The 27,361-nt window shown below is 33.6% G+C and overlaps 2 protein-coding genes across 13 annotated transcripts in view; one reads left to right on the top strand and one right to left on the bottom strand.

Moving 5' to 3' along the window:
• Window positions 1-27,361, bottom strand: part of LOC108740917 (small conductance calcium-activated potassium channel protein) — a 158,427-nt gene that overhangs the window by 60,249 nt on the left and 70,817 nt on the right. For both annotated transcript variants that reach the window (XM_018475448.2, XM_018475453.1), the window contains exon 3: window positions 14,335-14,365. The gene's annotated coding sequence lies outside the window, so the exon portion shown is untranslated. The remainder of the gene's footprint in view (window positions 1-14,334; window positions 14,366-27,361) is intronic.
• LOC108740914 (sodium channel protein para) lies at window positions 1-27,361 on the top strand. Of its 11 annotated transcripts, none has more exons than XM_018475433.2 (31): window positions 1-424; window positions 2,032-2,208; window positions 5,174-5,206; window positions 9,079-9,234; window positions 11,050-11,255; window positions 13,261-13,389; window positions 14,658-14,749; window positions 14,915-15,127; window positions 15,182-15,239; window positions 15,297-15,441; window positions 15,503-15,664; window positions 16,240-16,524; window positions 17,310-17,547; window positions 17,751-17,941; window positions 18,003-18,099; window positions 18,178-18,246; window positions 18,965-19,242; window positions 19,350-19,523; window positions 19,585-19,747; window positions 19,809-19,996; window positions 20,059-20,293; window positions 20,902-21,033; window positions 21,097-21,345; window positions 21,399-21,832; window positions 21,899-22,021; window positions 22,077-22,199; window positions 22,254-22,589; window positions 22,672-22,779; window positions 22,836-23,106; window positions 23,161-23,465; window positions 23,551-27,361. In XM_018475433.2, the coding sequence occupies exons 2-31, from the start codon at window positions 2,062-2,064 to the stop codon at window positions 24,397-24,399; spliced, it is 6,189 nt and encodes a 2,062-aa protein (XP_018330935.1). In that variant the 5' UTR covers window positions 1-424; window positions 2,032-2,061; the 3' UTR covers window positions 24,400-27,361. The 11 variants fall into 11 exon arrangements, with proteins under 11 accessions (XP_018330935.1, XP_018330944.1, XP_018330940.1 ...); XM_018475442.2 differs by having other exon boundaries at window positions 1-726; window positions 16,240-16,467; window positions 18,986-19,242; XM_018475438.2 differs by having other exon boundaries at window positions 1-726; window positions 16,240-16,467.

Here is a 27,361-nt window from a genome sequence, read left to right as displayed (position 1 = left end):
GAATTTAGATGGAAGGAGTTTAGTAGAAATCGGACTTTCGGGAAAATTTAGTGGTTGTAGATTTGGACTAAGCACATGCGGTAATTGGAACGGCATGTGCCTTTGTAATTAATAAAATTGGGTCGAAAGCGGCGGCGCATCGCTCCCCACTCCTTAAAGCGTTTTCCCAAAGCTCCCTGCGTCAAGATGGACGTAAAAGCTTGAATGAAATGGCCGCCGTTGAGCAACCGATGCTGAAGAAAACGCGAACGGGTTATCGTGTCGATCAGTTGTAGAAAAATGGGCCCGGAACGCGTTTGCATTCGCGAGTGCCCATTGTCCAACGCGAAATTATTCCGAGTTAGTCCCACCAACTAGCAATAAATGAAGACTAATACCTTACATGACTTTTCAAGGACATACAATCATAATAAAGAAAGTTGATGTAAGTAGAGTGGCTTTAATATAAGTCAAAACTACCAAAAGTCAGAGAGCCTTCGAATTCTGCATCCGACCAACTACATTTGTGGGTCATTTCTTAATATCGATTTATTTTGTCGCATAGAGGCGACAATAAGGCCCGTTCACAATCCATTCAAAGCTTATTACTGTATACTTGCAGAGCCCACACTAAACACATTACGCTTTGCAGTGCTTTCGCTGTTGTGCATCGTTTTGTCCATGTAACCGATTGTCTTCGATGTTAGACACGGTGACATGTGATTATTTCGACAAACCTCAATGCAGGTGGGTCACAATTGCATTTTGATGTTACATTGAACGTTATCTCAGCGTTTTTCGTTTTTTCCTTTCGTTTTTCTTTAAGTTCCATCAACGACAACCCCCACAATTTTGTAAATTTAAAAATTCCCAGCAGCATATAGCAATACTTTGATGCAGTCATTATTTCTATATACATACATAATTAAATTTGCCATCACGTAATGCATGCTTCGTTGAGGAAATCTGACATAATAATCTTCATTTCATATACCCTTATCATTATTCAGGTCATACCCCATTTACGAATTAGGTTACATGTAGGTAATAGATAACTGTCGTATTGTCTGTAACCCCTTTAGTTTATCTCCTGGGTCTTATTAAAAGAAAATGGAGAAAAAACTGGAATTCTTCAAAATTACCAGACCAAAAAATATTTACTAAAACACATAAATAGGTATTATATTGGTACCTTGTTCAGTCGACGTAGTGAATTTAAAATGAGAGGGAAAGTATAATTATAAGTAAAGACATTGGTTGTTTCAAAATGTCGTATTTACGTTCTGCGGATTATTTAATAATTCACCAGGCTGAACTTGAACAAGAAATAAACCGAAAATAAAAGCGTAGGCACGGTAAGAATAAATGGGAAAATCCAAATTGCTAAGGTTTTGTAAAGCGCGAAAAGGAATTACTTTAAGGGATATTTTCCATTTAACTTAACACATTATTAAGTTAAGAAAATAAAGATGTCGGAACACCAAGCCTAATTCGCTATCCTTTTCTAATCCTATTTGGCTTTACAAATGCAATAGTTGCAACTATCAATTGAATGAAGATATCAAAACCAATTGTTTAAGGAAAAAGTTTTTATACTTGTCAAAACACGACAATCAACGTTTCGTCTACTATCCTTAGATATTTTCAAGGTTTTAATTGATTTTCTTGAGCTAATATTAAACCATATTTATAATTAATTTTACTTTAATTACCGACCACATTCAATTTATATAAAACAGAGAATGAAAAAGAAACTAGTCGCAATTATCTTTTCACCGCGTTTTCAGAAATTCTTTTATGCAATCCAAATATTTAGTAATTTTAATAAAATTATGTCCAATTATTAGCAGAGGATTGCATTTGTACAAACATTAATAGTAACTATGGTAAGAAATATCTACGTTTCTACCACAATCCCATATTGACGTGATGGATTCATGGGCCAAAAACTGTTAAAATTTATTAAATAGGTATCTTCTATATTTCCAATGAGAAACTGGCCACGCAATTTTTGACAAAAAAGCTACTAGGTATTGAAAATTTAATTTTTAGGGTATCGAGGGGGCCTAAGTGTGACGAGACATGTCCGAAGCCTCTGACGCATTGTCCGAAGAGGAACGCTGCCTATTCCGTCCATTCACACGTGAATCGTTGGCTGCTATCGAAACCCGTATCGCTGAAGAACATGCAAAGCAGAAAGAGCTCGAAAAGAAAAGAGCTGAAGGAGAGGTAAGATCTAAATAATAGATTTTCCTCCATGTGTGCTTTGCTCGTGCCAGTTCAAACTCGTACATTTCGTCACACTTAAAACTTCACTCATCAAACACCACCAATACATCGTTAAAAAAAACAAGTAGGTACCAAAAAAAATGAATATCGAAATTCAGTATTTTTGGTACTTAAATACGTATTTTTTAAATATAATTTTAGGAAATGCAGAATTTCCTGTTATAAAAAAAGGCCAGCCGGCAGACTTAGTCATTTCGTTGAAAATCCGCCATTATTTTAAATGTTTAGTAAATTTTAAAATTTTTTTGGAGCTACTAATATTGGGGGCAGTCTCTCCGGACTACGCCAGAAAGTAGGGCGCAAGGCCCTCACAATTTAGAGCACGAATTAAGTTATTGTTGTCCTTTATTTTTGTTACCGTATCGTTCCTGGCTCACACTGCGAAATTGAAAAATTCAATCAAAATATCTGCGGATTTTCAACCATAGTAGCACTAAGTCCACCGTGGAGTTTTTTTATAGAAGATAATTCCGCTGGCGGACGTTTAGTCACAACATAATTTTTAGCTTGAAAACTAGACTTGTACATCCATTTCTCATTTGAAGATTATCAGGATCAAATAAATTTGATGTTGTGGTACCTACCTACCTACCTACATATATATGTCTTAGAGTACTTTGTACAAATTCACTTTTTTTAGTACTCATAACTGTCCGGCGCCTCCACCAGAAATGTCACTAGATTATTTCTTAGAAAATGATGCTAGTTTAGTAAATCAATGTCACCACTGACTCATCTAGTACTAACAGCGAGTTTTCACGTTCGTTTTTACTAGAAAAGAAAGTCGTTTATTAACAAGCTTAGGCTGTCCATCAATCGACGCTTTCAGCTTCTCCGGCTTTAGTGTATCTACCAATTTCATTGAAATCCTTTCAGTTTGTCTTACATTGGACATTCGTTTATTTTGGTTACTCATTAAGGGTTGTAAGCTTAAGTTCGTCGAAGTTTCAGTTATACTTGAAGTACACGACCCATAATATCATAACGTTTTCAAAAAATTAATGGTTGTCGACAGTACGAACTTGTTGAAAAATTATATTAGTACCAGAAACACAACAGTTTCAAACATTTTTTTAATGTGTAACACGATAATTATTACGTCGTAAGCTGACTTCTTCAGGTTGAAGAATACTTGTTCTTAGACGAAAGGCCTTTTTCGATTAGAATGAAACTTGGTAATTTGTTAGAGCTCAATTAATTATGCAAAAAATGTTTTGGAAGTTACGAAAGTTGAAAAAATTGTTTTCTGGTCCATCAAAAATATATTTTGAAATCTGAAACTTAACTGTGCCGACAAATTGGTAGAGACTTTTCCGGCCAGTTGGTGAACTGATGCTGACCTGATTCAGGTCGTCGTGGATACAATTTGGAACTAATTTTTTCGAATTCATATTATGTGAAAACTAGACCTGAATTCAGATGTTAATTATTTGTGATACAAATTCTGTTTCCAATGTCAAAAATTCACTTTGTTAATTACGCTATTAATTAGAATTAACATCATGATTATTGATTTCAAAACGATGTAGGTAATTTAAATTTACATTGCCGTTAAAAGAGGTCTTAGGTCTAATAAATAACGTAGTTTTATTCAAATCTTTATTTGAGGTGGAGGGTGTTGGAATAACTAGCGGTTTTGGTTTTGGCTGTTAAGCAAAATACTTAATTTGTGGCGATTGCAATAAGTTTTAAACATCAACCAAGGAAAATCGTCATAATATTACAAAAACTTAAGTTTAACAGAAATTATGGACATGAAGATATAAAACAAATTAAATACTTCAATTAATTATCAAATTCAAACAAATAAGTCTTCGTTGTTAAATTTTCACCTTTATATTTAATTTTAACTACATACAGTAGTCATCTCCTGCTTCTTAACAGTTACTCTACTACGCTCCGCTAGTATTTCAGCAATGTTTTGTAAATTTTGTAAATTAATATTCAGAATTCTTCAATCTGAAGAAGCCATTGTAAGGCGAAACAATTGCAGTGTTATAGGTACATTTACATACATTAAAAAATTTCTTTGAAATTATTGTATTTACATTTTAACATCTTTCTCGTTCTCTTCCATATCAAGAATTTATCATAATATCTCTAGCAGACATGCATTTATCACTACAGAAATTCCATACATCATTTCCTTGGGTTTTGCGACGACTGAAGTAAAATAATGACGGTGTGAGCGTTACAGGCAAACACGGTGCCCTATCGATTTATAAAAATGTCTGAAGCAATTGAGTTTATTTTTAAACAAGTTCATGGAAGTATTTGAAGCAAACTTGACATTTTATGTTCCCGTAAATTGTCGCTTAGCATGGGGAACAGGCATCAATTAAACAAAATGTTACTGTTTAATAAATGAGTTAATTAAAATGTTTTAAAAAAGACGATTTGCAAAAGCGAATTTTTCAAAATATTTTAGAAGAATTGTATTTATTTGAAGTCCTTCTCTGTTTTTCTTCACATAATTACGGGTAATGTGAAATATGTGTTTTAAAAATACAGTTTCAGGCAGAATATTTTATTTTTATTTTTTCTTATGGCAAATATTTCATCTTATCTTGTTTGCGTGTTTTTATTCACTAGGGAATTTTGCGATGCTTTCGTATATCCATAGGTAATACTTACCGAGAAAGTAAATTAACTTTTCATTTCGAAAATACGACTCTGGCTTTGATTAAAATCGTTTTCCGCATTTTTATACAAAGGTATTGAGTTTTGCAATAATCTTGGTAATGTATAGAGACAGATATCTCAATAACTGACCCCATTATTTCAATAAAAAGTAATTTGGTCTATTCTGGAGATTAAGAGATGAAAACTGGTTTTAGAATGATGTTTTTAGTAGAGTAGATGCATTGTTGTGCTTTTCAATGTTAAAATTTCAACTTTATTACAGACCGGTTTTGGACGAAGGAAAAAGAAAAAAGAAGTAAGATTTTCTAATAAGAAAAGCCACCCGCTTTTTGCAAATGTTTTAGAACATGCTTCTGACGATTTCTATGACATAAAATAGAGTACTTAACATTAAACACTAAATACGATACAATTCATTACTAATACTACTTAGCACTCCTAAAATACAAAAATACCAGCCAAATCGTCCGAAGCATTTCCTATGCCAGAATAAATAAAAAAAGCTTCCTAGAAACAATTCAAAAACTGCATTGGCTGTTTCAAAATACATATGGCAAATATCAACCGACAAGGCTTAAAAACAAATACGTCACAAACTTAAATACTCACAAATAAAGACCCCTTTAGGATAAAACAGCCAATGTAGCAATAATATATGCTAGACGATAGAATTTACAATATTTACATTAAAATGATTTACTTGACAGCGAGATGTGCATAAGGATGAAAGCCTAATAAAAATTTTATAAACCCCCAGTACACCGAACATTATTTTAATTACTCCCTGACTGAACATCTTTTATTAAGGCTTAAAAAAGAAGCTTGGAATAATCAACCTGGAAATTGATTTTTAATGCGGAAGATTCAGTGCATTTTAATTAATTCAACATTTTCTAGTCGTTAAGCACATCTCAGAATTTATTAGCTGCCACAGAGCTTTTAGTTATGATTGCCATAGAATGGGTAGATAGTCAACATACACATACATTAACACTTTCACACCGATAAAAAAATATCCTGTACAGTATACAGTGTAAATTACACGTACGGAATATTTCAGGTCAAATTGTACATTTTCTAACTTTAGATTTTTCTGAAATTTTTTATTGTTTATATTACCCATTGACCATAACTTTAGTGTGCAATTTAATAAGAAACCTACTTAATTTTAAACCGCCAACAAGATATCAATTTTTTAAAACTTTGGCATTATTTCATGCACATTTCTGTAACTTCTTGAAAAAATCAGTTTTTTCGTTTTGGACCCTTTTAGAACTAGTAGTTCCGTGAGTAAATTATTAAATTTTTAACATTCCATGAAGATTGAATTTATCCATCATCTAACTGGTCTTGAAAACTGTCAAATAAGTAGAACCAAAAAGAAACTCATCTTGATTACTACAATGTTGGTTCAGAATAATATTTTAATATGTTAATAACTTGCTTAACTTTTTTAATATTCTATTTCTTGCCCCCTGCACCCCCAGCCTTCTGCTCCACTTAAAACCCCCTTTTCAAGATAATTAACTTGCTTGTAACACACGTTACTAACCTGCTTGTTGAGCAAGTTAGTAAAGTTAGTTTTAATAACTTACTTATTAAACAAGTTTACAATTTGCTTGTAAAATAAAATTTACACCTTGCTTGTTAAACAGGTGTATAACATGTATGAAAGTAACTTAATAATATGCTTGTTAAACAAGTTTGCATTTCTACAACTTACTTGTTAAGCAACTTAGTTAACTTGCTTGTTAAGTAACTTTACAAGTTGTTTGTAAACAAATTCACAAGATGTTTTTTTAAACAAGTTTGCAACTATATCACCTACTTGTAAAGCAAGTCAGTAGCTTCCTTTTCAAGCATTCTTTAGCATGTTAGTTAGTTAATTTCCTTGTTAAGCAACTTTACAACTTGCTTGTTAAACAAGTTTCTTGTTGAACAAGTTTCCTGTTAAACAAGTTTTTTTTAACAAGTTTTTTTTAAACAAGTTTACAAGTTGCTTGTTAAGCATTTTTAATTAAATTAGATAACTTCTGCTTATTAAATGATACTTTGGTAGTAATACTTTAACTGTTCTGTATGATTCGTCCACATCTAACAATGTGAACAATATCAACACATGAATTTACAGATATTAAATATAAAAAAAAGGCTAAGTTTATAAAAAATTGGTATCTTATAATAAGGTCTAAAACTTTACACGTTTCAAAACTCCAACACCCAAAAATTACCAGAAGTGCAATTTAGCAGGGAATGTCCGCACACATGTATACATATATATACTTACATCAAACAAAGTTAATTTATTCGACGAGAAGTACTCATGCATGAAATTCCGCTTGCTTTTGATACTCTGTTCGTTAGTACCTCAACTAACTTTAAAAACACCTCACACACGAAATTGTTTAGTTGGTACACGAGATTACGTTCAAGTTCCTCAAGATGAAAAGTTTTCCTGCATTTTTCAATAATAACGAATGTTATCGGAAATATATTAGTGTCGAGGGTAAAATATGATAAGCCCTCTATATTTACTGGTATTTGATATCCCCGGCTAGTGTATATGTTGAAAGGTTCATTAATCCAACCTAATGGATGTAATGTATATTATGAAACATAATAAGTGCTCAGCGCAATCAAGAAAATTTATTTTTCCGTATTTTTACTAATAATAAATAATGTGTAAATATTAATCAGATTTTAATACCGGTAGTAACATAATGATTATTTTGTGGCATAGTCAACGTAAATTTTATTTCAAAAGTGCGTTATAAAAATACGCTATAAAGTATTTGACACTTTTATGACTTATGATGGTACTGGTCGGAGTGTTGAATATATTTTTATGATCTTCTTTGATATGGTCTTTCTCATACGTTTCCGTTTTTCAAGTCTTTTCTAGCTTGACCTACATTTTCGGCATATTATTGATTTACACCGGCACAACGTAGGTATCTGTTGCTTTTAAGCTAAAAAAGTAAACCTTATTAGGCTCTGCTGTTAGGCACTACTTAAAATGCCCTAGATAATAAGAGTTCTTTAAAGTAGCATTACACAAATAATTTATTTTCTTTAACACGATGAAACTTTTCACTGTGAAAAAGAAAACAATATAGGACGTTAGAGAACAAAAAGCTCTAGTGCAACTGCAATGCGTCGTATGTTTCGGTAACACCGAACTGTTCACCGGTTAGGATAATTCCGCCCTGAATAGCCTCCAAACGAGAACAAAAGCCAATTGAGCTTTTGTCTTTCTTTTTCAACTTTTGTTTTAATTGTACGTCGCATAAATGCCGATAAAATCAACTATATATGAGTATGCTATATTTACCCTTTTAATAAGAGTAAATACTAGATGACAGTTTAGTAATTTAAAAAAATATCTGTTATTAGCTCTATCAATTTTCCAACCTGTTATTGTGTTGATATATTATTCTATAATACAAAATATATTGAAACCCTACAATTTATTACATTTACAATTATTTTTTTTTAAAATAATTATCAGAACAAAACTTAACTATATTACACTTTTCTTGTGAATATAACACTAATAATTATTAAAAGAAATTGTTGCACCAGTTATTGTTAAAACAACAAACAATTCACTTTTATTTTATTTTTTTGTTTAATGGTAAACGTTTTGGGGCAACATTCCCATTTTAGCAATTGTGCTGTTTGCATTTAATCAATAGTTTACAAGTTTTTGGAGTTAATAGACTATTTTACGTAATTCACATTAATGATAAGGCTTTAAAATCTTACACCATTTTACAATTGAAAACTCCTGTTTTGGCAACTTGCTAATTGTTTGATTCGAATTTTGTTATGCATTGAAAATGCATGTGTAATATTTTTTAGTGTCTGTTATTATTTCTGATTGACCACTAGGTTGATTGTGGCTAATGAGAACAGTAGTTCGAAGAAAATTTTATCCAAATAGTGGCGAAAACAAAACGAAAATAACCGTTTCACGTATTATAATCTCAATTTCTATAATCGACTTATAGAAATTGACTGTTCCACAAAAGAAAATGCCAAACACATAATAATAATTTAAAGAAGAAGAAAAAGATCGATCCAAATGTACATAGTGCAACACAAAAACTACAATTTTTTACAAAAATTAACGTGTAGGTATGGGATATATGATTAATGTATGCGCAGATTCGGTATGAGGACGAGGACGAAGATGAAGGCCCCCAACCTGATCCTACCCTCGAGCAGGGAGTTCCCATACCAGTACGGTTACAGAGCAGTTTTCCTCCGGAACTGGCAAGTACTCCACTTGAGGACATCGATCCATACTATAGCAATCAGAGAGTACGTAAAATTAAATAAAATCTACTTCTTAAAACCTTTCTTCCTTAGTAGAAGTAGTGCAATTGGTAGACTCCTAGTCAAACATGTTTATTAGGGAAAAGTAGGATAATGGGAGCTAGTATGTCATTTTTATACTTATTACGCGCTCTTAATTAGCAAACGGATTATTATTAACGTATTATTTCCATTTGGATTTAAAATTTTCCCAGAAAGAAAGGATCAATATCTCAAGTAAATAATGATCCTTATTATCCGATGTGTCAGGGTAATGACTTAATGAGAGTTATCTATTTTATTTTATAACAAAAACAATATTAATGACTTCTTCCCTACAAAAATAAGAACTTTATTATAATTTTTTGTTAAGTGGCTTCTCTCACCCCATCCTCCACTACATAAATACCTTGACAACATTGTTTCTGCTGTTGACCCAAAGATGACCACTTAGGTACAATGAAAATATTGAAATTATAATTAATTAGGTCAAGTTAATTTCTTAAATAGTAACTGAAGTGATAAATTTCAGAAGCGAGGGGATGTTAAATTCAACTTGATCGTTGTTGTCATTATATGCGATTGTTATCGAAACAAGGTCATAAAAAAATGTTAACAAAAAAGAATTGGGTCACTAAACTGAAAGAACGTTGAAGATTGAAAATGCGCATCTATTAAAGGAAAATCATTTAACGATTATACAGCTATTGGCCCATATTTTACACATATAGGTCAACCTTAGGCTGGCGCTTAAATCGAATATTAAAATTCGTTCCAAAAACTGCGAAAATTTTTATTTTTTGGCTGCAGTACAAATTCAGCATCAATAAGGCATCTCCGACAAACCAAGGGTTCACATCCAATAAATTCTAAAAATAGGACAAATTTAATAGTTGGGTCACTGTACTGTAAACGTGTGACAGGGAGACAATTTGTTGTCAATTTTCTTTTATTTATTTCTATTTCCTTTTTTCAAAGAGATTAACAACTTGATGTAAAAGCAAGCAAAAATCACAACTGATATTTTTTCTTGCATTATCTTGTTCACATTCATTTAAAAATACCTACATATTTTTTTGTCATTTTAGCCTACCCTTTTTAGACATTAAAAATGAAAAGTTAAACAAAATCTTGTTTTCAAAACCTGAAATTCAAAAATCTAATAAATTTTGTACCTGAAAAACTAGTTTTCCAAAAGTTTTGATATTGCACTAGAAGAGTGACAATATGACACAAAGAGAAAAATGAGCTAGGAAACACAGAAATTGCGTGAAGTAATTGGTAAATCGTTCCTTAATGGTTTTGTGAACAAATGACCCCGCTAAATTCTTTCAAAAAATGACGCTCTGTCAAACCCTTCAATATTTTGGATTCTGGTAGTTCTCGACGTGTAAATCAAAAGTCTCAATTGGCGCTAAGTCGTAACAACTCATATTTTTAAGATGTGGTCCCTTAAAGTTACATTTTTCCGTAAGGACTTCTATATTCAATGAATATGAGATGGTAATGCATTTCGTAAAATTGTAGTATACCCCTCAGTACACTATGACGTTGAGATGAAAGTATGATAATAATTTGAATCAGATACCCAATAACAATGGAATTTAAACAATCAAGCATTTCGATATTTTAAATTTTGAATATTTAAATATTTGAATATTTAAATTTCAAAGTATTTGATTTATTTGTGGATATTCAAGTAATTCGAATACAATTCGAAGCGCTGTACCTGCAACAATATTTACTGGTAGCTGCCTCTATTACACAGCTATAAGGTTCGCAGATACAGTTACTATGGTGTTATTATCTTTTTTTTTTCAGACGTTTATAGTAGTCAGTAAAGGCAAAGATATTTTCCGATTTAGTGCTACAAATGCTATGTGGATACTTGACCCGTTTAATCCAATCCGTCGAGTGGCAATTTACATTCTCGTACATCCTCTGTTTTCCCTCTTCATTATTACTACAATTCTCGTCAATTGCATCCTCATGATTATGCCAACCACACCCACCGTAGAGTCAACAGAGTAAGTTTCTTGTAAATTATTTACTCTATCAAAAAATAAATTATAAGGTGCTGGTGTTTCTTGCGTTGAAAATTATTCACCGATCCTAAAGGTTTGTATCGTCTACCTGATGGTTTTCTGTTATAGTTAAATTGTAGATTAAATGGTACCGGACTGCCTAAAATCCGAAGAGAATTTTACCCAGTCCGAGACTAAGATTGAGTAGTAAAATCATATATATTCGTATTCTTGAATCCTTTTCTTGATGTCATGTATGTTTGTGTATATTTATTGTCTTAGTTTAGTTTCAATCATTTGTGTTTAATTTATATATACTTTTACCGCAACAAAAAAAAATAAAGTTAAAGTTTTCCAATTATCGAAAAATACCCTTAAAATTACCCCAAAAGTTTTCTTACTAAAAGCGGTGAAATAATGAAGATTATATAAATTTTAACTCCGTTAGACGCCTTTCCTTCATGATTCTCAATAAATAGGTTTCAAGTATTGATTAGTATAAATTTTATTGACATATCAACGTAAATAAAAATTCGGCCGGACTACTTTAAATATTTTAATTCTTATTTTTCATTAGACGCCGAAGAAAATTAAGACGGGCTTTTGAACGTACCTATCGAGCACTGTTTAAACACAAGTAACTTTTCTTTGATAACAAAGGCGCAGGCATTTGGGTAATTTTGGCGGTAATGGCAGACAAGCGTTCCCTTTAGGGCTTCGTGGTAAATAACGATTTCTCAGTTCCATGACTGACATCTCAAAGCATATTCTGCCACTTGTAGAACGAATTATGAATGTTCATTTCAGAATGGAAGATTCTCAGTAATAATAATTATACTCTTGTTTCGTTCTCCTTTTTGAACTGCTTATAGATGTTTACATTCGCTTTTGGTAAACTAGAAAACCTGGAAAATTTGCTATAATTTTCTTCTAAACTTCATGTTCTTGTGTTGTTTTCATAATTTGCAACAATATTTTTGAAAATATCCTACATAAAAAATTCAAAAATTTAGTTTCTGAATTTGTTTTTCGCGAACTTCTTTTAACAGAATGCCACAAAAGCAATAAATACAAACAATCGGGTACTAAAGGCTCTTTCTAATATTTTTGTAAAGAAATTGCGAATGCTAATTGTACAACTGACAACGCCAATTGGTTGTAATGTGTTTAAAACTTGGATATAGGAATAATATAGGGGCGGAAAACAAAGTATCATTATAGACAGGGGATGGGCGGCACCTATACAGTTGTGCCTAAATCTTATTGATGCTCTTGATAGCTATACCCAAAAGTCTTTTATCAAAACTAGTTTATCAATTGATTGAAACAAAAAAAAACATGTCATGGCAAATTTTCTCATTTTTTTTAAATCTTTTATTTCTTCTGTACTATTAATTTTGAATTTTAAATTTCGAATATACAATTTGGTAACACTCCAAACAAAACATTGTCATCTTTTACCGTAACTAATTGATACACTACCACGGGCGTCATTTTCCAAGCCCTGTTAAAATTGTATCAGAAAGGGAAAGGAACATCTACCCTACGTTGACGAACTAACGTCTAACTCCTGAACAACCCAATTAATTCTAGAGTATAGGGTTGCTGAGGGCCTTATGAGATTGTATCTCCTACTTCTATCCATCGACGTACATACACCTGACAAAATAACTATGTTTTCCGAGATATGGAAAAACATAGCTAGGCCATACTGACTCCTGGATATTGTCATGGCTGCCATACATGTAATGACGTTCGTAGATACCTACTACGTGTGCACAGTATGGGCAGCCAATAGTATCTAGGCACATGTTACCCCATTGTACTGTTTTCCCTTGACAGCATCGACTCTATCAATTTATGATGCTCCATCGCTATATAATTCCTATGTCCACAGTTTAAAAGGTTCCGCTTTCCTTTTGAGGCGCGGAACTGACTGCCAATTATAAAAAATTGTATATTTAAAAAGAGTTGCTGGTATTTGTTTTTCATTGGATATTATTTTTAGAGTAATTTTCACTGGCATCTACACATTCGAGTCAGCTGTGAAAGTGATGGCAAGAGGTTTTATACTTCAACCGTTTACCTACCTTAGAGATGCATGGAACTGGCTCGACTTCGTAGTGATAGCTTTAGCGTGAGTAGCTTAGAAGCAATAGACTAGAAACTTTTAGATACTAGGTACCCCGTATATACCAAAGTGGAGAGAGCGTCAAATTTTCCTATCTATTTTGAAAATTTTTATGCTCTCTGACCGTTTCCCAACCCGTCGATGCATTAAAAACAACAAGAAAATGCATCGAAAAGTTTAATTAATATCCACTGCCAAAAGGGTTCTCGTCAGTAAATATTAATTAATTTAACGATAAAATTAAGTAGTATCGTACTTATTTAAGCACACTTTGAAACATTTAACACGTAGTCAAAGATTATATTACTTCATTATGCGTATGCCCAACTTTTCTTTTACGAAAAGTAAACAATTTAATTAGAATTTTATAAATGACATAAAAAATAAAAAGCCTTATAATGGACAACACCTGGAGACATTTTTTTTTTTACAAATGAACACAAAAACGAACCCTACCTTGAACAATCAGCAAATAATCTTTTTTTTGTTGTATTTAATGCCTTTATAAGTAAGCTACCTTTAATGTAATAAGTATTAAGACTGTTGGATCATCTTCTTCGATGGAACGTTTATTAGGAAAAATGTTTTACTTCGCAGATATGCAAAATCATTCGTATGTTTTCGTATACTACTTTTTGATTATTAACTAAAATAATATGTGAGTTTTTATGTCATTTTATTACTGTTGTGCAACTGTAGAAATAATTCCATAGTAATTGAATTTAATATTGTACCATCCTCTTATATTTTAGACAGGAGTGTTTTCCTATGTTAGATATAATTTTTATATGGTCTTATATAGAATTAGAAATAATAGAATTTCTGTTGAACAGCAATATTCCTGGTAGATTTAGGCGTCATGTACAGGGTACTACGTCGAGCTTACTATTTTTGTAATATTTACTAATAAAATAAAATTATACAATCTTACAAATTTAGTAAGCAGCTTACCCTAGATCCCGCATGTAGTAGAAAAGGTCATCTATAACAAAAGAAAGTTAATTAAAGTATTTATATTCGTAATAAAATTTGTTGTAAGCCGATTGGAAAAAGAAAAATTAATTGTTAAGTATTTTTTTTTACTACCTACTAAATAACTAGCATCCTTTTGTGGTACATGCTGTACATGAGATATAATACATTTAAGTAGGATTGTGAAGCATCATGTTTTCAACATTTTAGAGAAGGTTTTGCTTCTTTAGATCAGATTAGTAGCAGCTCTATCAGAAAGCCAGATTGCGTGATATCTTATTTTTAACTGCTTAAAATTTCAGCTATGTTACTATGGGAATAGACCTGGGAAACCTTGCTGCCTTGAGAACATTCAGAGTACTTCGAGCTCTGAAAACCGTTGCCATTGTGCCAGGTACTAATATTCCTTATACTACACCCCCATCACATCATATTATACTCGAAACTTTACCCATAGGAATAGATCTAATAGGATAAGATATTCAAACGTCAAATCAATCAACAAATTTCGTTACGCATAGAAAACATTTAAGTTTGATAACGATGAAATATATTTCAGGTTTGAAGACTATCGTAGGAGCTGTAATAGAATCAGTAAAAAATCTGCGAGATGTGATAATATTAACAATGTTTTCTTTATCTGTGTTCGCTCTTATGGGTTTACAAATTTACATGGGCGTTTTAACGCAAAAATGTATTAAAAGATTTCCGAGAGACGGCTCGTGGGGTAACCTAACCGACGAGAATTGGAAGAGATTCGTCAGTAACGAAAGTAAGACTGCGATAAATTTTATTCAAATATTCTATATGTTTCATTCAACCGTAGCAAACTGGTTCAAAAAGGACGATGACTATCCACTGTGCGGAAACTCATCAGGAGCAGGGTAATTTAATCCTTAAAAATACTGTCACAATATTTTGCTAAATAACATTATCCTCAGACAATGTCAGGAAGGTTACGTTTGCCTGCAAGGATTCGGCGGTAATCCTGATTACGGATACACGAGTTTCGACACATTCGGTTGGGCCTTTTTATCTGCATTTCGTCTCATGACGCAAGATTATTGGGAAAATTTGTATCAGCAAGTAAATTGGCAAAACGTAGTTGAATGTTGCTTTACGTTTCCTTCAATTATCTTCATTTCAGGTTTTGAGATCGGCGGGACCGTGGCATATGTTATTTTTTATAGTGATTATTTTCCTGGGTTCTTTCTATCTAGTGAACTTGATCTTGGCTATCGTTGCGATGTCATACGACGAACTCCAGAAGAAAGCGGAAGAAGAGGAAGCAGCAGAGGAAGCTATTAGGGTAATTACCCATTCAGAACTACAAACTTTTCTATTTGAGTCACACGAAGTCGACTAATTGATAATGGAATAAGTCGTTATGTAGTGGCAGCTAATAACAAAGGGCAGAGGGGCGTTTGGCGATTTTCGTTCTTCAAATCAAAAAAAGGCAATTATGACTTTGTTATAAGAAGGTATTGGGAACTGGCAAGGAGGCGTGGCTTAATTAACATGGCGGACTTTAGACTTAAGTTAGGCATGCCTCAAATTTTCCACAGAAACGATTCAATGGTTACCTGCAGCAATCTCATGAGATAATAATTTGATTTTCTAAAACACTGATAAGGCATTTTTTAGATAATAATTAGTCGTTTCGTAATTTCATTTGCCTCAGTGTTTCGAAATAAGAAAATAGCATTTCATTCGATCAGTTTAAATCCGGTTTCCTCTACTTCGTTTGTTGACTAAAATTCTACAGTTATGCCCTCTGCCACGAGCCGTCACTACTGGAATGACTAATTTCATTATTTCCATGTCGACTGCAACTGCATCGGAATGATGCCGAAAGGATACCTGTGAAATTGAATAAATTTTAAGACGGCTGAAGAGCAATCGAGATTAAAGCAACTTGAAAACCCTCATCAAAACAAAAGGCGTCCAGATCCAGGTGGAGGTAACGAAGGGAACATTCACGAAGAATTACCGCCCCGACATTCCCCTTCAGCCTCGTCCTGCCAAAGTTACGAGCTCTTCGTCGAACAAGAGAAGATACAGGAAGATAACAACAAAGAAAAGATGAGCATTCATTCTGAAGGACTTGATTCCGTGAGTGAGCAGAGACGGATTCGTACTAATCCCACCAAGATGCGGAAAGTCAGCGCTGTAAGTGTCTTGATATTTATCGTTCGGGAAATCTTAATCTCGGAAAAAAAAATACGATCTTTCCTTCTCAGTTTACAAAAGAAAATACAAACATACTCTTTCAATATGTAAATAAAGATCATGACAGTTATGGTGTTCAGACTTTATCCGTCTTATAGTGGTTTTGCTGTGACAAAATCTGTATAAGACCTACTCTGTGTTGCACTTTTACTGCATGACTATTATTTAATTTAGGGGAGGGATTAGTTAGATACACTTACACCTCTGTTCATTCTTTATTTGACTGCCTACTATTACGTGCTTCACATTAACTTAGCCCTTCCTTTAGCATGAAACATGAATCCATACATTTAGCAACTTACTTAGTTCCTGCAACCAGTTCCGCTGAGGAACAATTAGAATCTCCATAAGTGTTTAGATGCAGTGAATAAAAGGAAAATAGCCATACAAGCAGAACACGGTAGTAGACAAGCAATTAAATCGACATAAATAGTAAATTTACTTTTGGTTGCCCAACCCTGCATACGACCCAAATGCATGCATCTAATTAATTTTACTCTACAAACAGATAAATTTTCTTTTTGCAAAGTCATAAAAATTTAATGTACGCCCACAAGATAATGTGATGGGCTTCAAGCCGTTTGTTTGTACGACATGAAAAGAACGAGATTATCAAATGAACATCGGTTAATTAAGGCTTCTGTGCATGTTCTTTGTAAGCATGTGACAGCACATCATCCTATAATTTAATATGGCAAATGTATTTCATTACAATTCGTATTTAGACTAGTTTAAGCCTCCCGGGATCGCCTTTTAATTTTCGAAGAGGTTCAAGGGGTAGCCATCAATTTACAGCTCGCAATAATAGACGAATTATGCCACCGGGTGATCGTAAACCGCTGGTGTTATCGACATATCTGGATGCTCAAGAACACCTCCCGTATGCCGACGATTCTAACGCCGTTACTCCAATGAGCGAAGAAAATGGAGCAATGGTCGTTCCAATGTATTATGCTAGTTTAGGTAAGCAGATATTAGATAAAATAGCTTTAAAACCCACCACTTACCCTACAAAAAAAAAATAACTTAGAATTATTATTCGTGCAACATGGATAACGGCTTTTTGGACTATGTTGCGTAGCGATTTCGTAAGATATTAGGCCTTTTGACACGAATTAATGAATCGGAAGATTCATGCATCCCTACAAAAACACAATCTTCGATAGGGTCAAGACATTCTTCTTATACTTCCCATGCTTCTCGAATGTCCTATACTTCACACAACGATCTCCTAGGAGGTCTTGGTGGAAATGGCCGAATCATAACCAAGGAGGAACAGTTGAAGGGGCGCCTGAAGAAACAGACAATGGCTCCTAACTATGAGGAATTCAATCACAAACCGCACTGCGGAAACTACGTAAGTGATAGCGTGGCATCGGGAAGAAATAATCGCTGGAGATTATATATTATCATTACAGAATGGACCAACAGGTACAGTGATTGAAGGTAAAATTAAGAATCTTGATAACCCATTCGTGGACGGTAACCAAAAGCAACCTATCGTCGACATGATGGGTATGTTGACCAACAGATATGCATAGATACCGGTGGATTTGTAGATAAATCATTTTTAATTGAAATTTCCATTTGTAGACGTAATGGTTTTGAATGACATCATTGAACAAGCAGCAGGAAGACAAAGTCGAGCTAGTGAAAACGGAGGTAAGCATCATCTTATTACTCTCTTTCACTCAAGTCCGTTACTCCCCCTGTAGTAGATTTTAACACAACTACCATCGCAATATGCTTTAACTAGACGTATACTTCCAGTGACATAGAATTTAGATACAAAAATTTCATACGTCCATTTAAATGTGAAACCTTCTGTTCAACACTCAAATTTAGTGGAAAAAAGTAATCCTACTACATGTGTCATTCACCATATTTATTGTACGTGTTCCTATGTACGTTATATGGCAGAAACCTTTTGAATGCAATCAATGACTTGTGTACAGTTAAAATACATGTCATCCATAAGGAGCATGTTGAAAAACTGAGGTTTACACTATTTTAAAGGTGTAGCATTTTTGACTATTTAATTAATACATTTGAAGCAAATATATACCATATACTGTGCTTCGTGTCATTTGTAGATTTCTTAACACGCACCATGAAGGAAATAGTGAAAACCTTTGAGTAGTTGAAGATGTTATTGTTCTTAACCGGCAAAATTTAAAGCAATTACGATGGTGTGTAATTAATTACAAAGCAGATATCGTTTACTTTGTTTCGTTTTGTCTATTGTTTTTTAATTTTACTACGTAGAATATTTTGATAAACTAATAACGGTTAAGAACAGGTATGCACCGCTGCCATTTGCACAAAACCTCTTTTTCCTAAAAGAGTGTGTCAACTTCACCTTTACTAATACTTCGTACAGTTTCTGTTTATTATTTCTCAGCCAATGATGATGATGAAGATGAGCCAACATTAAAAGAACGTTTATTAGAAAGCACTATGAAAATTATAGACACACTGTGTGTCTGGGATTGCTGTTGGCTGTGGGTTCAATTGCAAAAGTATGTAGCGCTGATAGTTTTTGATCCGTTCGTCGAACTATTCATCACACTTTGCATCGTCGTTAATACCCTATTTATGGCACTCGATCACCACGACATGAACAAGGACATGGAGAAGGCATTAAAAAGTGGAAATTACGTATGTACCTGCTAAACAATTGTCAAACTATTACCTATCCAAAGTGTAAAATAAAGTCTTCCATTGTACGAATTTTTATGAAAACATGACCGGATTTTTTTGATTAGTTCTTCACGGCAACGTTCGGCATTGAAGCAACATTGAAGTTGATTGCGATGAGTCCGAAATATTACTTCCAAGAGGGTTGGAATATTTTCGACTTCATCATTGTTGTTTTATCCCTTTTGGAGCTGGGATTGGAAGGCGTCCAGGGATTGTCAGTGTTGCGATCTTTCAGACTGGTACTAGCATTCTGATCGACCTGATTGGCGATTTGGAAATTGAGTCACTATTTCATTTCAGCTAAGAGTGTTCAAACTGGCTAAATCCTGGCCAACGCTGAATCTTCTGATTTCGATTATGGGACGAACGATGGGAGCTTTGGGCAACCTGACGTTTGTCCTATGTATTATCATATTCATATTTGCAGTAATGGGCATGCAACTTTTCGGCAAGAACTACACCGGTTCGTCAGAAAATTTTCACTAAAAGAAAAACAACGTTTTCTCTCGTTTGGTTTTTTACAGATAATGTGGACAGATTTCGTGATCACACCTTACCACGATGGAACTTTACAGATTTTATGCATTCTTTTATGATAGTATTTAGAGTGTTGTGTGGAGAATGGATCGAATCGATGTGGGATTGTATGTTAGTAGGAGACGTATCATGTATTCCATTTTTCTTAGCAACGGTAGTCATAGGAAATCTTGTGGTACGTCTTCATTCCGTGGTGGCTCTTGGGTCCTCTATTAAAATTCCTATTTTTCCAAACAGGTTCTTAATCTCTTCTTGGCCTTGCTCTTGAGCAACTTTGGTTCGTCAAATCTTTCAGCAGGTACTGCTGATAACGACACCAACAAGATTGCAGAAGCATTCGATCGTATTGGCCGTTTTATCGATTGGATTAAACTGAATGTAACGCACTTTGCTAAAAAGATACGCTTCAAACTCACCAATCAAATTTCTGACCAGCCGCCAGGTGAGGGACCGTCCAACAGTTGGAATCAAGGTTTTTATCCAAACTGATGGCTATTTGGTTTAGAAAATGTGAAGCTTCTTAATTGTTTTATTTCACGCTTCATTCAGAGCTAGAATTCCTATTCTTCTTACCACTAAGTAATATCTTTTTTTTTAAATTACAACAAGGACATCAGAGGATAACATGTAATCCTAGCTCTGAGGTAGTGTTACCGTTGGCATGATCTTCCTTAACCGTTTAATATTATTTGCGTTAGTTTATGTTGGCAGTTAAAGTAACAAATTAACTTGTTTGTATTCAACTATTTTTTTTTTTTGTTTAATATGTAGTCGTCCGTACAAAAATGTAATAAGCAAACTAATTTTGGACCCTTTTCCTCATACAATTATTTATTAGATCATATTTGTATACATTAATAAAAATATGTTATCTAACAGTTTTTTCATTTTCTTTTTATTTTCGAATATATTTTGATGTCTAATTTCTGCAGAAAATAAAGTTGTAGCTTTTTGTTTATTTATTTTTGGAATTGATTACGTAAAAAACATAAAAAATATTTTATCGTAACAATTCTTTCCAACTGTTCGATGATCAAGGATTAGTTTTAGAAGAAATGGCAATGAAAATGAGATTTTTAGATACGAGAGACGGGGGCTTGGAACTAACTGGAGAGGAAATACTAGCTGATGGAATGATCTTTCCCCACAAGAAGAGTCCCAAAGATAAATTAGAGGTGACAATAGGCGACGGCATGGAATTTACGATTCACGGTAGCTAACGCTAATTAGAGGGTTTAGTATAATTATATGGAATATTTGGTCTGTTATTTTCAGGTGATTCCAAAGCAAATCTAAAGAAAGTTAAAAATAATATAAACAAAAGTAAAACTATAGGAAATTCTATTCTTGAACATAGCGATTTCAATGCTTATTTCGACGACGATTTGATTAGTAATAAATCTTATGGTAGTCATAAGAACCGTTTCAAAGACGGAAGTCATAAAGGAAGTATCACTGTCACAGAACCAGAAGACCAGGAAGAAAAGAAAGACGCGAGTAAAGAAGACTTTGAGGCTGCCAATGGTTCGTATTTACCCTACACGATTGTTATTATTCTCATTTATTCGTAATTGCAGCTAGTGAAAGTGAACAGGAAGAGAGTCATTTAAAACGAGCCCTTGTCCATGAAATAGAAGCGGAAGAAGGACCTCCAGAGTCCGCGGAAGATTGCTTCCCGGAATCCTGTTACAAAAAGTTCCCTTTTTTAGCAGGAGACGACGATTCGCCCTTTTGGCAGGGTTGGGCTAATCTAAGGTTCAAAACATTCGAACTCATCGAGAACAAATACTTTGAAACAGCAGTCATTACAATGATTCTACTAAGTAGTTTAGCTCTAGCGTTAGAAGACGTTCACTTACAAAACAGGCATATTCTACAAGACATTTTGTACTACATGGATAGAATATTCACTGTCATATTTGCATTTGAAATGTTAATCAAATGGCTCGCCCTAGGGTTCAAAGTCTACTTCACAAACGCGTGGTGTTGGCTAGATTTCGTCATAGTCATGGTAAAAGGAATTGAAAATATTCCATCGATTTTCGGATGTTAACTATGAACGTTCTTGTAATTTTAGGTATCACTTATAAATTTCATAGCATCTCTCTGCGGTGCAGGTGGAATTCAAGCGTTCAAAACTATGAGAACGCTTCGAGCTCTCAGACCTCTAAGGGCTATGTCAAGAATGCAGGGAATGAGGGTAAATCAATAGCTAAAGGGAATTTATAATTTGACGGAACTTTGTTATATTGCAGGTTGTTGTAAACGCACTTGTGCAAGCCATACCATCCATTTTCAATGTACTCCTCGTGTGTTTGATATTTTGGCTGATTTTCGCCATTATGGGTGTACAACTATTTGCCGGAAAATACTTCAAGGTGGGCCAAAAAATGAACAAACATTTTATTTTTCATTAATCGTAACTGTTTTAGTGTATTGATGGTAACAAATCATACGTTAGTTACGAAATAATTCCCGATAAAAACGCATGCCAAGCTGAAAATTACACTTGGGAAAATTCTCCCATGAATTTCGACCACGTCGGCAAAGCTTATTTATGTCTATTCCAAGTAGCAACATTCAAAGGATGGATTCCAATAATGAACGACGCTATTGATTCAAGAGAACAAATCGATAAACAACCTATAAGAGAGACAAATATCTACATGTACCTTTACTTTGTTTTCTTTATCATTTTTGGATCATTCTTCACCCTCAATCTATTTATAGGAGTAATCATTGACAATTTTAACGAACAAAAGAAAAAGATAAGTATCCATAAGTTGATTCAATATATGTATAAATACACTGTTGTTTCGATTGTAAATTTAACAATATTTGCCCTTATAAGCAGGTGGATCGTTGGAAATGTTCATGACCGAAGACCAAAAGAAGTATTACAACGCCATGAAGAAAATGGGTTCCAAAAAGCCAATGAAAGCTATACCCCGACCACAGGTACGATATCTTGACGTTAGTCAGATCGATGAGAATTTATTCTGTTTTGGTTTTAGTGGAAACCTCAAGCGATAGTGTTTGAAATAGTGACTAATAAGAAGTTTGACATGATTATCATGTTGTTTATTGGTTTGAATATGTTGACGATGACAATGGACCATTACCAACAAAAGGAAACCTTCACGAAAATTTTAGACTACCTCAACATGATATTTATTGTTATTTTTACCACCGAGTGCCTCATGAAGATTTTTGCATTGAGATATCACTATTTTACGGAACCTTGGAATTTGTTTGATTTGGTGGTTGTCATACTATCTATATTAGGTGGATAATTCGAAATCAAACTAAAACGAAAACTCTTACCAAGTTTTATTTTAGGTTTGGTGCTAAGCGACATTATCGCTAAGTATTTCGTATCTCCGACGCTGCTCAGAGTGGTACGTGTTGCGAAAGTAGGTCGAGTTTTACGTTTGGTAAAGGGAGCCAAAGGCATAAGGACACTCTTGTTTGCCTTGGCCATGTCTCTGCCGGCTTTGTTCAACATTTGCTTATTACTTTTCCTGGTTATGTTCATCTTTGCAATATTCGGAATGTCATTCTTCATGCACGTCAAAGACAAGAGCGGACTTGATGACGTATACAATTTCAAAACTTTTGGACAATCAATGATACTACTATTTCAGGTGAGACTCTATAATTATTTAGCTTTTGAATGATTCGGTTACGATGTGCTTGTAAAAATGTTTTGTAAATGGTGCATTTTTGAAGATGTCAACATCCGCTGGATGGGATGGTGTTTTGGATGGTATAATAAACGAAGAAGAATGTGACCAACCGAACCCGGAAATAGGAGATCCAGGAAACTGCGGCAGTGCTACCATTGGAATAGCGTTCTTGCTCAGTTATCTCGTTATATCATTCCTTATTGTCATCAACATGTACATTGCCGTTATCTTAGAAAACTATTCTCAAGCAACCGAAGAAGTCCAAGAAGGTCTTACAGACGACGATTACGACATGTATTACGAAATCTGGCAGAACTTCGACCCCGAAGGAACTCAATATATCCGATACGATCAACTATCAGATTTCTTAGACGTTTTAGAGCCACCATTACAAATCCACAAACCGAACAAATACAAAATTGTATCAATGGACATTCCCATTTGCAAAGGAGACATGATGTATTGCGTAGATATTTTAGATGCTTTAACCAAAGATTTCTTTGCCAGAAAAGGCAATCCTATCGATGAGGCTGGTGAAATAACCGAAGTGCAACAGAAGCCAGTAACTCCCGGTTACGAACCAGTAAGTTCGACGTTGTGGCGCCAACGCGAGGAATATTCGGCCAGATTAATTCAAAATGCATGGCGAAAATATAAGCAGAGACGCAGTGGTGAAACTGAACAAATTGATGCAGCTCAACCACAAGATGATGATGGCGGAGACGAGGATGGTGAAGGTACAGGTGAGGGTGAAGGTGACGGTGAGGGTGAACCTGCAGCAAGACAGACAGCAGTTCTTGTAGAAAGTGATGGTTTCGTTACGAAAAATGGGCACAAAGTTGTTTTACACAGCCGTACACCAAGTCTTAGTTCGCGGTCGGCAGATGTATGAGACTGGCCCGTCCCTCCCTACGAATAAACGGACTTTGCATGTATGTAATAATTGCTAGACTGATAAAAAGATTTTGTTTCAGCTGTTTACTGATATAAATTAAGTTAATTAATTGATATCTCTATGTATACATCGAAATAAAACAACTGACATTGTGTTCGTTTAGTTCGATATTCGATTCAGAACTCAGCTGAAATAGAGTGAAAGGAATGATGCGAATGGTTTAAGAACTGTGCTGTGTAGTTTGAAGGAGATAATGTACTTTCGAGGGCGGTATTAAACTGTTTTACTGCTCATGTTGCTATTACTAGACTTAATTAAATTACATTTAATTACGAGGTAAGCCATTTTAATAGAACCACTTAAATAACTGCTGCGAAAAGGTCTAAATCAAAAAAGTGTTTAACAAAAGCTACATGGCTTTCAGAGGGAAATCGAAAGATGAACCTGAACTTGATCTTGAGATTCAATTTCAAAGTTACTTCAAGGTTAAGTCGTTTTTTTTTTTTAAATCGGTCATATCGTGTTATGATAAGTATTAAAGGTGATTTCATGGTAATTCCAAGATTGACATGTCAAAATAATGGAATTTTTTGTTTTTGTTTTCAGTTTAGACTTTAGAGCGGAGGGTGAATGTTCCCTTAATGCAACAAGTTATACATTTTTTGACTCTTAACCCTGAGGTAATATTCAAAGTCAATACTCAATCATGCATGTCAATAATCTCTAAATTTCACGAAATAGCTTCATGGTAGGCTCTAAATTAGGAAAAAAAAAAAACAAAAAATTCATTATTTTGCCCGTTTGACTTATAATTACCTTGAAATAACCTTTAATACTAATCATAATACAGTATGGCCGAACGTAGAAACTTACACCCTCTTAGAATTCGAATTCAGAAATAAAACTAACTATTTAAATTCGAAATAACATTGAAATTCGACCTTAAGGTCAAATTCAATATTATTATTAATTTGGTTTCCCCTGGATGCCTTACAACTTTTGTCTGACCCTTTTTCGATTTAAGTCTTTCCCTCGCAGTTATTCAAGTACTTCTTTTTAAATGGGTCACCCCGTACACCCGATATACAAGCATTACTAACAGTCAAAAAAGAAAACCAAAGAGAAAATAGCATTATGACCAGTAATTAACAGTTTATTCAATTTCTATATATTTTTTGACATATTTATTTATTTTAAATGAGAGCAACAATTCCCAAGTAGTTCTCATAAAAAATACGTTCTTAAACTAACGAAATAATAATTTACATTTTTCTGTTCTACATTTCTTCCATTTACTTGTATTAGTTATAACAATTTGTTAATTTTTTGACTAATGCAATGAGAAAAGTTCGTGAATAAGATAAGTGTTACATATGCCAATGCACGCGAGCTATGATTAAAAGAGATAACGCGAAGAATGAAAAAATTTTTTTAAACTTAAGCAAATGTTACGCATTCCTTTATGGTGCTTTATCAATGAATGTCTTCAAGCTATCTTCACATGCTACTTAGACTGCATAAAGGGGAGGGGCGAAAATTTTTGCTATTAAATGATTTAATTCCTCATACAATTGCTGTAAATTTGTGTGAGTGGCATTTTTTTTATACAAAAATAAAAACAATTATTGTAGAGCAATATTTAACTGTTTGTTGGTTTACGGCTAAACTAACTGTCAACTAAACTAATTTTGCTATTTTGGTTTTACGTTGGTATTGATAGATATTATATCGTTAACGTTATCAATTATTATCATAAATATATTGTAAACAAAAATGTCACCCATATCATGTGATTAAAACGTAGTTAAAGCAGTATAGAAAATACCGTTGAATGATTGCCAACCTGTACTGTAAAAAAACGCTGTTAAAATAGAATAATTTTGTTATACAATTATTATAATATAATTATTGTTGTTAAATTTTATCTTAATGGCCCTAGGTGGTGTTTGCATTCACAGAATTTTGACTGACATCAGCACACAATTATTAAGTAAGTCGTTAGAATATTTTTATCGATAAATTTAGTTTATTCGCGACAAATTGACCGCAGTTCCCAAGCGGTCTATTTGACGAAATAAAAAAAAAAAAAACCCAACCTAACCTAATGCAACTTAATCAAGTTGCCTGCTGGATTCGGGCAGTCGATTTCGTTTGTAGCACAACTGTTTAAACACATTATAAATTTATCAGAGTTTATTCAGACACTTCCAAGGACCAAAGTGCAACGTGATAATTATTAATTACTGCGCTTATTAATTCCAATTCACCGCTTTGTTATAGTTCAATTTTCAAAATATTCACCTCATTGGAAAGTAATAACTTTTATACGTAAAAAAATATTGCTACTCGCGATTCCAAAAAAAAAAACAATTAACTACAACGGCAACGTTTCTTTTTTATCCCTGATATTATTGTTGTTTTCTTCTTCCAATAATTCAATCTTAGAATGACGAAATTGATAATTTTTTTAACAAAAACATCCTAGATACTTACTTAAAAACAAAGCAACAAAAGCAATAATAGAGGCAGAACAACTTTGTAAAAAAACAACAAAGGAAAATTGAATAGGATGTAAGGGGGTAAAAAGGAAAATTTGTTTTAATTCTAAACACGTTTCACCAAAAAATGATCGATCACGTGTTTTACTAATTACGTTGACTTTTTTGTGTCATGTCCTAATTTTTTAAAGGTAATTTATATCTTGAAATATTCCAAAAAGAAGTAAAAAATAACAAGAGTTAAAACGTTCTGTATTTTAAATGTTAGAAAAAAATGAAAGGTACAAATACCTAAAATGGCCGTATGTTGAAATAATCAGACTTTCAGAAAACATCCACAAAAAAGTCATCATTTTGCACATGTCTGTAAAGAGGCTTTTTTATATTCGCGTCTAATATAATTCTTAAGTGTATGTGGGCACCCATATGTTATCTTAACATATGAATTATGACATACGCGT

Source organism: Agrilus planipennis, unplaced genomic scaffold, assembly GCF_000699045.2.
Source record: "Agrilus planipennis isolate EAB-ADULT unplaced genomic scaffold, Apla_2.0 scaffold191, whole genome shotgun sequence".
Lineage (NCBI taxonomy): Eukaryota > Metazoa > Arthropoda > Insecta > Coleoptera > Buprestidae > Agrilus > Agrilus planipennis.
This window is presented reverse-complemented; position numbering and strand designations above follow the sequence as displayed.